The 12867-nt window shown below is 32.2% G+C and overlaps 1 protein-coding gene across 4 annotated transcripts in view; it reads right to left on the reverse strand.

The window, feature by feature from the left end:
- Window positions 1–5087: 5087 nt before the first annotated feature.
- LOC118181851 (tetratricopeptide repeat protein 21B-like) overlaps window positions 5088–12867 on the reverse strand; it is a 226943-nt gene continuing 219163 nt past the window's right edge. For 2 of the 4 annotated variants that reach the window (XM_085809770.1, XM_085809769.1), the window contains exons 36-37: window positions 5429–5496; window positions 5088–5342 (exon numbers count right to left, since the gene is read on the reverse strand). In XM_085809770.1, the coding sequence (XP_085665896.1) occupies window positions 5265–5342; window positions 5429–5496 (146 nt within the window). In that variant the 3' untranslated portion in view covers window positions 5088–5264. Of the gene's footprint in view, window positions 5343–5428; window positions 5497–6932; window positions 7048–12867 lie in introns of all 4 variants that reach the window. The other 2 variants (XM_085809771.1, XR_015039192.1) reach the window with 2 other exon arrangements.

A 12867-nucleotide genomic window follows, 5' to 3' on the forward strand; every position in this document is an offset into this window, starting at 1 on the left:
AACAAGTGCTACATTCATAATTAATGATGTTTTTGTTATCTATTGATTTTCCCTGTGTTAAAATAAATACATTCTGGTTTTTTAATAAAGTTTTAATACAATATATATGTATACAGAGACCATAAAAGCCATGCAATTTTTATCTCCGAAACTGTAATCATACTTGTGATTATATGCATGTGCTTTAAATTAGGAAAATATTCATGTTACGCAATTTTAAATTTCAAAAATCAGTTTTGCAGAAATTACCAAAGTTAACTTTTTATATGGTCCCCCAGTCTTTACATTTAGTAAAAGTTCTACTATTTCTAAAAAATAAAACACAAAATGTTTGACTCCCGTATTACAAAAATTAAACCAAGATGTTCAAAGTGTGAGATAATAAAAGAAACAGAACGTCTGTCTGAGATCAGGGGTTATACATAAATTGAAAAGTTAAATATTTAAACCTGTATATAACTTAAAGTAAGATATAATTTTTTTTCCAGTAAATAGTATTAGGCTTCAGTGTTGGTATATAGACAACGCATGAGATCATTTGCATAAATCAAAAGTGAAGACTATTTATAATCAAATGATTTTTTTTATTATTATTAATGTTAGATTATTATCCTGAAGTACTGAAACTCCATGTGAATATCATTTAATGCGTTTTTAGCATTGAAAAACTTATAAGCTACTTGCACGAAAATACTTTTGGTGCAACAAATGCAATAAAATTGTAAATTTAAACGTTTCACACCACTAAGCCACAAAGGCATATATATCACTGAATGATGTTAGCCATAGAAAGCCCTGAATGATTCTCATTTATTTTTTTAACTGATTCTACAAAAAAAAAAAAACAGAAAAAGATGTTCTAAATTTGAAATAAATATCTCAGTCATTTTTTCATACGGAAGTCAAACTTTCTTTGTTTTTATTTTTTTACAAGATATATAAAACCTTTCTAAATATATCTATAAAAACCTATGTTAGATTTCATAATTTTTAGAAAACTGAATTTATTCGGTTTCAAAATGCTGAAAGATAAATATTTACATCATTTAAAACATTTTTGCAATTGGAAGTGCATGTCTATGACCAGCAGTCACAAAAAAGGACACATAAGGACTTTACGGATATGGTGTGCATGCATAAATGAGCAAAAACAAAGTCATGTGATTGTTTATTTTTGCTGTAGAAACTTGAAATGAAATTTCTCCCAAATGTGTCTGTTATTTTTCGAAAATGAGAAAAATACCAGAAATTGATCAAGTCACTCATGTCACAAAAGTTATCAACCTTGTTAGGCAATCAGTTAGACGGTGATATCAACAAGCTGTTGGGCTCATAACAGAGAGTTGATAATCAATGAGCTTACAGAGATGTGGGAGCAAACTGCTACTGAAAAAGCTGGTACCACAGAAACAGGTCCACCAGAAAAGCATACACTTACAGACTTGAAAAACACTTGCAAATTTGACAGGTCTCAGCCAACTGAAAATGGATTAAACATTTTAAAGACTGTACTAATGAGGAACTTCTGACTACAAGGAAAGAAATAAAAAAAATTATTAGCTTCATATGGAGAAACATTAGATGATTAAAAAAAAAAAAAAAAAGAAGTCATTCAATTGTCAGGTGATTTTGCTAAATTTTGTGAAGCCAGTGGTATCAAAATAACTTTGTTTTTGTGTAGAACATATACTTTTTTGTAATGATTTACTATTTTGTAATACATATACTATTTTGTAATGATTTATATGAAAATGCCATTCTTTATTACATACTCCTTTCTAATCATGTATTTTTTGGTGTCCGCCGATAACATCGCGGACGAAAACGTCGCGGAGAAAACAACGCAAGGCGAAAACGTCGTGCTACAAAACATCGTGGGAGAAAACATCGCAAAGAGAAAACATTGCAGTTCTAAAACATCATGCTAGAAAACATCGTCGTCGAAAATAAAGCTGTTCAAAAACTTCGCAGTTTAAAAACATCGTCATAGAAAATATCGTGGTAAAAAATAAAGTATCTACAAATCATCGCATGACGATAACTTCGCAGACATGCTTTTTTCAGGTTTTAATTATTGTAAATGGATATTCCCATAATGATTTGTGAGCGCAGTATGTAAAGAAGGATAATTTTTATTTTCACATATTTTATTAACTAATAAATGTTTGCTGAAAAAGTAAGAAGGAAACTTAAGCATAAAAAATTAAATGCAAATTATAGATTATACTTTTCATGAAAAATTACCAATAAAAACTTTATAAAAATGATTTATTAATGGCCTTTGTTAGTTAACTATGTCGGTTTAAAATTCTATTAAGTGCTATAAGTTGCATTAATTTTCTATGCTTAAGTTTCATTCTTATTTTCTCAGCAAAACTTTATTAGTTAATAAAAAGTATGAAAGTAAAAATTATCCTTCTTTCCATCTTGCAATCACAAATCAATATGGGAATATCCATTTACAGTTATTAAAGCCTGAAAGAAGCATGTCTGCGATGTTATCGTCATGCGATGATTTGGTGATACTTTATTTTTTACCACAATATTTTAACGACGATGTTTTTAAACTGCGAAGTTTTTGAACCGCTTTATTTTCGACGACGATGTTTTGTACCACGATGTTTTCTCGTTGCGATGTTTTCTCCCACGATGTTTTGTAGCACGACGTTTTTGCCTTGCGTTGTTTTCTCCGCGACGTTTTCGTCCGCGATGTTTTCGGCTGTAACCTATTTTTTTAGTCCTTCATCATATTTAACTAAAATTCGCATGTTTTCACATATTTTGCTGTAAAATTAACTAAGATTCACATGTTCATATGCAAAGTTAGCTTGCAACTTAAGCAAATCTGACTAACATACTTTTTGTTGGTTGAACCTCTCATGCAACTTTGAGGTATTACTATTTGGATTATTACTTTGGGATATTTCATATATGTATATGTTACTGTGAAACACTGAAATCTGGAGAATGTCGACTTTCACCTATGAATGTCAATATTCACATAGTCGCTCGGTGTATGTCCGAAATATTTTCCAAATTTTCTTATTTCACCGGTAAATGTCGACATTCACCATGTACTAATGGTGAATGTTGAACATATAAGAATATTATATTTTCTTCTCCGTAATTCTGTCATAAAAGAATGCACTTGAGACTTAAAATAAGAACTTAAAACACACAGTACATTCAAAATGAGAAAGGGAAATAATAGAAGTTAAAAACTTACTAAATTACGTGATTTAAGCCTTATTTATTGCAACAACTTAAACAATTATGACACTTTGAATTGTACAAGAGGCCTTTGCTTTTACAACTGCATTTATTTGTGGAACACTTTCTTTTGCAATGACAGCGTGTACATATACTGCTCTCTTTTTGACCTACATCAGAGCATATCTGTGATTGTCGACATACACCGAAGAGGGTCCGAATGTACAAGAATGTAATGCAATATTTGATCTTTCACCAACGTATTTGGTGAATGTTGACATTCTCCAATGAAAGTCGACATTCTCATATGTCTTTCACAATAACATGTATGTGTAAGACAAAAAAAATATGAAGGAAAATATTAACAAAGTGGAAAAAATTATAACTTAATTCACAATAGCCTTATAAATTTCTACTTTCAAGGATCTGTACTGCATTATTTTGTCATCATTTTTCTGCAATACAAAAGTTCTTGCATAATCACTGTGCAGAAGTCACATAAAACGTTCTGAGATTAAAAATAACTCCAGCTGCTTAATATGCATCACTTTCTCACCTGCTTTCACCTAACTAACCACTATTCATTGTTCCATGATATCTTTTATTGTTTATAATGTGATATGCAATATATCAAATTGTGGGATGCAGATTGCAACTAGTGTGCTACATGATGTCTGCAGAATTGTTTATATCTGCAAACAGCTGTTTATGTCCTGAACATAAAAATGGATATTTAATCTTCATGATGATTACAGTTGATTGCAGTTGCATCATGATACATTGTAACACCATCACCATTCCACATATGACTGCTGAATTAACTGAATTGTTCTCTCAATGCGCACTCTAAATAATCACATCTTTTAGTTAACAGGATTTGGAAAAGGTGTGATGATTAGATGAAGATGTAAAAAAAAAAGATGTACAAGTTATTTATGATCTTGAAACGTTTTGTTTGAACTCTGCACAGCGATTGGACAAGAGCTTTTACATTACACAGAAATTATGACACAAAATGGTGCAGTCAAATACTTGAACAGGGGATGTATATAAACTGAGATTAGAAATTTAGAGGGTTACTGCTAATTAAGTTAGAAATTTGTTCCAATTAAATTTTTTAATAATTTGCTGTCATATTTTTTATCATACATATACATACATATGAAAACAAAGAAAGGTAAATTTGTATCTACCCACTACAAGGCTAAAAGGAGTAGCCTATTATTTTATGCATAATTTTCATTTACAATGGGCATTAAAATAAAAATACACTGAAATACATGCAATGAAACTTCTGATAACAACCACCTCTAAAGGATATTATTTCTGAGATCACAATTAAAAAATTATATCAAACATCACTGACAGTCACATTTAAGATGTTCACCTTAAGAGAAGACAAGAATAGTTTGGAACAATGGGTGATTCTCTTAGGAAGGTTAGTGCATTTGTTTCATCTTAAAAAGGCCTGATTGTGAATAAAACAGATAAGAAAATCACCATCTGGTTTGCTAAATACATACAACTGCAAAAATGCATAGAAAAAAATGTATGCACTTAGATGTTAAATTACTATCATTTTCATCTTCAGTCTGCAACAAAATCTGTTCTCAGTTAAAGTGCTTCAATGGAAACAATTTCAAATAATGAAAATTAATTTCTTTATCACGATTTTAGAACTTGCAAATAGCAATAATAAATTCAAGTATGTATGCCAATAAATTAATTTAAGCTGACACACTAAAATATTTAAAATTCGACACTCTTTTTATATGCAAGAATAATGTTCTGGAACAACAGTATTTCAAAATCTTTTCTGACTATAACACTGATCACCAATCTTAAAACAGACAATAGAAGGAATTAGTGCCTCCTAATTCAAAATTCAAAATTTTATTTTTCAAAATTCAAAATTTTTTTTTCAAAATACAATATTTTTTTACAGATATGAAGGAAATTTCATTTTAACATCTGTACAATAAAGGTGAATTAAATGTCAATAAAAAATGAACAATGAGTTTTATTCCAACTTTACAAATGAACATATTTTATCCTTATGTTCTTAAACACGTTCGACTCCTATCCAGAATTTCCTTCCTGATCTTTGGATAATTTGGATATCTACTCAAAACCTAAGAAAATAAAAATGCAATTATAAAATACAGATTTATCTGAAGAATGGTAAAAGAAATATTCGTTACTAGACAGCAATACACACCATTTGGCAAACATCAATTGCATCGGCATAACGCTTTGCTTTCATATTATTAAATGCCAATCTATAACCTATAAGCAAAAAAAGAACTATTAATATTGAATAATATTTACATGTTCAAAATTAATGAAAACAAAACTTTGCAAAGTTTTTAAATAATAACATTAAGAACTATTAAAGCATACAGGTTTTTAATGTACACACTGCAACTGATACTTATCAGAAAGATATAAATTACAAAAACCAAATTATAAATATTTTATGTAAAATGAATTGTCCCCAGACATTCTGTTTTCTTACTAATGTAATTTTTATTTGTCTCGTAAAAAATCAAGCAATGCCATTACTCTGAAAAATTACAGAAATGTACGATAACCATTAAAATATACAGCTATGGCAATAATATTGACTAAAAGTCATAACATTATAATAAGTAGTTTCATTATTTTAATATATACTGTAAAATTATTATAATGCTATACATCACAAATAATACAGTTAATCAAATAATACAGTTAATTATTAGTACAGATCAAAGAGTTAATTATTGTACTAAAAGATTTGACCATTCTTTAGAGATATTCCATTTATATTTCACACAGCCTTCTAATTCAGAAACACTATAAGAATATTCTCTCTGAAATTTTAAGTTTGGATTAAAATATAAATTGACAGGCCAGCATGCAAACAGGCAAACAAACAAACAAACAGGCAACTGTTTTCATTAAAATATTAAGCTTCATTAAACACACAACACAAAAAAATTAACTAACTTTTTCAAATGAATCTACAGATAATCTAAAATGCAAAACTCCAAATTTGACTATGAATTTCTCTTCATAATCATCTAACACTTTCTGAGTTATAGTATCTAGAACATCACAAAGTGCTAAAAATGTTAAATCATTTTTCAGCTAAGCATATGAATAAGTATTTAACTTCAGTTACAGGCATGGAAATTTAAATTATGCGATTTACTGCTTCTTAAATTTCTTTCTTAAACTATGTCTCTTTATCCAAAAGAGAAGATATTAAAAAACAATAACCTAAAAACTGTGGATTTCAATCTAACACCTCAAAGAAGTGCTTCTACTCAAAAATCTCTAGTTGGGTCTAAAACCTCAAAGAAGTATTTCCATTAAAAAATTTTTAAAAACTTCTGAAAAATCCAAATGATTTCAAAAAGGTCAATGAAACACAAAAATTCTATTTCTTTTCTTAAAATAAAAGCAGTATCTATTGTTGCCAACACATGAAACTAAATCTTTCCTTTTGAAAAAAATTAAAATTGATTTCAAAAAGAATTTCAATTTTTAAAGTTCTAGTTACTTCTGCCATATTTTTGGAGGGAAGCAGGAATGTATAACGCTATAAAAATATTAAAATATTAAAAAAGAACATAGGGATTAGGGATTATTCAGTTATGGCAAAGCACATGAGGGCTATCTGCCTAAAGGGAGGGATGCCTTTGTGAAGGACTTTCTAAGGGAAACTGGCTCGTATATACATTACACATGGGGAAAACCACGAAATCGCCCATGCAGCCAGCCCGTTCGCTGGATTCGAGCCTCGGACCGAACTACCAGTGTTCAGCGTCTTTACCACTCGGCCGCTGGTGGGCCCTAAAAAGAAGAGTATGATTTGAAAAATTAAAGACAGAAATATATACAGACAGGTTTTTGACCTATATATTACTACAAAAATTTCATCATAACTATTAGTGTTTATTCTGGATACAAACCATATCATACACAAGAAGTAGAGTTAGAAATTTTGCTTTTGGCCAGCCACAGGGTGCTAGAAACCTATTTTACATACTACAATCATGGAATAAAGTAATACTTAATGCAAACTGCTAAGAAGGTCAGGTAAAATTATTTTTTAAATGATTAGCTTCAACAGCAATCACAGAGATGCTAACTATGACAGGTTTCCCATAATTATTACTGATATCCACTCTTTATTACGGAATTACTTCTGTGATAAGAATTGCTACTGATTGATTACCATTATTACTGATTCTATTAAATATTTCAGATAAGTGTTACTAATTATTTCAGTTACGTATTACTCATAGCTCTAAAGATGGCATCTCGGCAGACAGCAATGCACATTTACAATATAGAAGTTAATGTTATTTTAAGCATTGTCATTGGCTACAGTGTCTATTTAGCACAGATAAAATTTTATTGCAAAAGGAAAATGATAGATCCCTTAGAGATTTTTCTTCAAAGTGTTTCACAAATTTTTCTCATCAACATTTTTTAATGTCTTGCATTTCATCTCTGAGATGAGTTTGGAGTAAACAAAAAAAGCTCTTATAATGTTAAAAACCAAATGTATTTTCCCACAATTAATCTGTTGCAAAGCCGCTTTTTCACAAGGGATTCATTACACAGCGACTGAAGATAATATGTTCAGCTGTCAGAGTTCAAGAGGAGAAGACATTTATGAAAATTTATAATAGAGATTGATAGAGCTCTATAGAAATCCCTATACAGCTTATATGTAAATGCCTTTTTATAAAATTGTTTTCTATAGAAATCTGCAATACTTCTATAGAATGGCTTTCTATAGAATTCTGCAACTGATCAAAGCAAATTGTCAGTATCTGATGGAAAAAATTCATGGGGGGAGGGAAGTTCAAAAATATATACTTTTATTCATAAGTGTTAAATAACTTTTGTATGGAAATTTTTGCCATAATACTTCTCTACAAAATTCTACAGAAATTTTATAAAGCTTTCACAGAACAGAATTCTACAGAAATAATGCTTTGCAAAATCATACAGAAATTTACAAAATGGGTTTGTGTAGAAATTTGCAATGTTTTGAAACTAATCAAACCAAATTGTCAGTATCTGATGTACTATACGGGATAGAAAAGCTGAAACGTAAATATTCTTTATTTATATGTGCTAAATCACTTTTGAGTGGAAATATTTGCCTTTTCTCCAATAGCTTAATGTTTTTCAGCTTCTAAATTTATGTAACATTATGCGTAATTTTTTATACAGTTATGCATTTGTAATATAAAAATGAAATATTGTAAAAAAATCAATTGAAATCATAGTATTAATTAAAAGATTAAATATATGCTGTTAATTATAAAATTTCAATTCTTGAAATTTATGCCACTTGTCTCATTTCCACATCGTCTTTTATGTCTCCAGTTTCTTCTGTAAGCTCCACTTTCACTTGTTGGAGTTGCTTTCGCACCTTTTCTTGGTCACCATTTACTTCTTCTCGTCAGGCTTTCTTCTCTTCCAGTCCAGCTTTCATCTCTTTCAGTCCAGCTTTGATCTCAGCTGTCATCTCTTCATATCCAGCTTTTATCTCATCATATCCAGCTTTTATCTCAGCCAGTCTGGCTTTCATTTTAGCTTTCATCTCTTCATATCCAGCTTTCATCTCAGCCCTCATCGTAACATATCTGGCTTTTATCTCGGCTGAAATGTCCATCAAAGTCTTCATTTCTTCCGCCATGGCTTTCCTCTGTAGGCAGGTCACTGGCATTCACTCACAAACCTCACTCCTGACACCAGTTGTTGCATTTTTTTATTCTTCTGACACCAGTTGTTATGTTACTTTTTCTTTCACGTTCGTACAGGGTTCGTAGATTTTGAGTGAATAACTACGACACTTGATGAAGTATCGAAACACATTTTATTGGCCAGTATTGTCAGGACAGCTCCAAAATATGTTTTACAGTCGTCGATGAACTACTATAAACACGCTGACACAATCAGCGACACAGCCTTCAGGTTATCAGGCTATCACGGTAGAGACAGCTTCACTGCAAAGCACCAGAGTACAGCTCCCCACTCTGCTCGGTCGTTCTCGGAACTCCACGTACTCTCAAGACTCTCTAAGCTACAACTCGCGATGACTCGACGACACACAGAGCATGGCTCCCGACTCTTCGGTTCAGTCGCTCCCACAGCTCAACATGCTCTCTCAACAATGCACTAACTGCAATACACTACTTGACTCTTTTGGTGCACTCGACGGCCCACTGGGCCCTCGCTGCCCGGCTGTCAACTCGATATACTCTGCAGGGATTAACTCGCTAGACGAGACACCAACTCAATACTGACTATCTCACACTCTCGACAAGGCACACTCTAACTGACTGCAGACCAGCAGGGTTTATATAGCTTTTGGCTTGTGTTTGAGAACATTCTGGGCTAAACCGGTAAGAATTCGTTCCAGAAGTTTCTCCATCCGTCCATGGCATAGCGCCAATTTTGTTGCTAAATATCGCCAAATGGGTCATTTCTCGCCAAATGTTGCAACCCTGCCTTCCCTTTACATTTTATGGCAACCCTAAAACTGCTTTGAGGGGAAGCTATCTTACCACGCCTGACATTTCGTAACAATATCTTATTACAGTTATGTGCTTAGCCTCTAAATATCCTGACGCCATCCCGGCATCGAATATAATGTCGAAATCTGTTGTAAATGCACTCTTGCAGGCATTTAGTCAGATGGGCTTTCCAAGGGAGGTTCAAACTGATCAAGCAAAATCTTTTATAAGTCGCTTAATCGTTGAATTTTTTAAGAGGTTTGGTATAAAAATTTCCAGAATTTCAGTATACCACCCCCAGAGCAATCCTGTGGAACAGTTCCATAGGTCAATAAAAAGGGTCTTAAAGGTATTATGTATTGAAGCTGCTCCAAATTGGGAAATACAAGTACCTGCCGCTCTCTTTACTCTGCGGACAGTAACTCATGATAGCACAGGATTTAGTCCAGCTGAATTAGTGTAAGGGAACAACAGAACAACTGCCTCAGGACAACTGTCGCATTATTGTATGAGAAATGGTTAGATCCACAGGAAAACAAGATACTGTAATAGAATATGTTTTTGAATCAATCAATAGGATAAAGTTAGACGAGAATTAGCTACAGAGAAAATGGAAGAGGTGAGAGACAAAAGGAAGAAACGGTATGACAAAAAATGCCGTAAAAATGGAATTTCAGCAAGGAGATGCCATATTAGTATTAGCAGTGAACTAACCCCATAAACTCGCTCCTCAATGGAAAGGGCCAGGAAAAATAGAGAAAAGATTATCAGAAACAAACTATGGGTTAGTTTTAAGGAGAATCAGGAAGGGAATAAAGTGTATCACATCAATATGTTAAAACCTTATTATAAGAGACCTGAACTCTTAAATATGGTGTTCCTTGGCAATGAGGAGATAGATGAACCCTCAGAATTAGAGGAGGATTTTCCTGATATGTTAACTGACCCCCAATGTGTTTGATTTCAGGGAAATAATAGCAAAAGATAATATTAAAGAAAGACTTAATGATGAACAAATCCTGCAGTTAGGAAAGTTGTTGGTAAAGTTTTCTGCTATATTTTCGAATATTTCAGAGAAAACAAATTTAGTTGAACAGGATATCGAACTAATCACTGACAAAGGCATACAGCATGAGCCTTATAGAATGACAAATTGACAGAATACAATTTTTAAAGTCAAGATTGAAAAAATATTAAAATACAAAATTATTAAACCAGGACCCTCTGAGTATACTTCACCCCATGATCCTTGTTGAAGCACCGGGTATGGATCCTAGAGGCCATGTATTGATTACAGAAAGCTAAACAAAATAACGTGTACTGAGTTCTATCCAATTCTCAATATAGAGCAACATGTTGAAACTGTTGCAGCAGCCAAATTTATCACTTTGATAGACTTGGCTAAGAGTTACTGGCAAATCCCGCTGACCCATAGGGCGCAGAAAAATTGCTGCATTTGCTACAAATTTTGATGTATGCCATTGCACATGCCATTTGGGCTTAAAAATGCTCCTTATTATTTCAGTAAAATGATGAGCGAAATATTGTGTGGATGTGAGAAATATGTTACCCCTTATTTACATGATATTGCTATTTTTTCTGAAATGTGGGAGGTATATTTACATGAAATTTTAGAAAGAATAAAAAAAGCCAATTTAACTATTAAACCCTCTAAGTGCAAGTTTGCACAAGCAGAAGGGCAATATCTTGGTCACATAACAGGTCGAGGAAAATGTTCTCCAGCAGAAAGAAGATTCGATTCAAAACTTTTCTGTTCCCACAACTAAAACCGAGATTAGAGCTTTCTTAGGGTTAGCTGGGTACTACAGACAATATATACTTATGTCTCCTGCTATAGTCACACCATTGACAGATTTGTTAAAAGGGAATAAAAAAAAAGGAGTAAAATTGTGTGGAATGATGAATGTAATGAATCATTCAAATTGTTAAAAGAAAAGCTACCTAATAAGCCTGTGTTACATGCATCCAATTTTTTTTAAACCATTTATACTACAGACAGACACATCAGATCAGGAATATGATGTTGTTTTAGCCCAGAAGGATGATAAAGGGAAAGAGCATTCCATATTGTATCTCAGTAAAAAATTTACATATAGTGAGCAGAAATGTTCCATCACTGAAAAAGAGTGTGCTGCAATTCTGTATGGAATAAAAAAACTGAAAGTGTATATAGATGGGCAGACTAAATTTTTCATTCAGACAGACCATAATCCCCTGGTATGAATAAAAATTAATGCAGGTAGTAATGGTCGAGTATTACGCTGGGCCTTAGCATCACAATCTTATAATTTTACGATACAGCATAAAAAAAGAAGAGACAACTTAAATGTAGATTGCTTAAGTAGAAACTTTGTACATACCAGTTAAATAGAACAGTTATCATTTCTTTTAAATTGTCTTGTCATTTGTTTATATATATTGTATTTTTCTTTCTTTTTAAATTCATACTATATAGTTAATTGTTAGCTTGTGGTGTTGCGCGGCCCCAACCTGCACGCAACAATAGTAGTGACTGCTATGAACTGGAAAGTACACAAACTCTTAAGAAGAGTTTAACTCCCTTTTTATTCCACTTTAGAAGTTACAGATGCATGCACTTGATGCTCACAAACTACGCCGACCCGGCGGTAAAATAAAAATAAGAAAGTACAACTAAAAATGAATAATAACAGGTAACTACCTACGAGGCTCTCTAAACGTAACTAACCTAATCGCGTTCTAAGATACAGCTGAGATTTCAGCAAACTTTCTGAATAAAAAGTTGAAAGATTCAACTATCTGCCGAAGCAAGCACACAGGCCGAAAGGCACGGTTCTTAAATTTCTACCTAGCAACCTTCACCCTTGTGAATCAAGAAAGTACACCTACAAACTCGTTTCCCTTCTATTTAACTCAAAATTACTTCCGCTGAAAATCTGAATACTTTGCGTGTTCTACTAAAATTTACATACTCTGGCATTGGCAATTTCAGGGGAAAGTAAAGGCTTGACAGGAAAGATAGCTTAAAATAAATGTTAGTTAAAATAAATATAAACCCTACAAGCTTTATTCAAAAAAAAAATTGTTTTGGTATTCCATATATTTTAGAAGTTACTGTTCGTTATATGTATTTCTT

Source organism: Stegodyphus dumicola, chromosome X2, assembly GCF_044657685.1.
Source record: "Stegodyphus dumicola isolate Sdum_Otavi_A_Nest chromosome X2, ASM4465768v1".
NCBI classification, from domain to species: Eukaryota; Metazoa; Arthropoda; class Arachnida; order Araneae; family Eresidae; genus Stegodyphus; species Stegodyphus dumicola.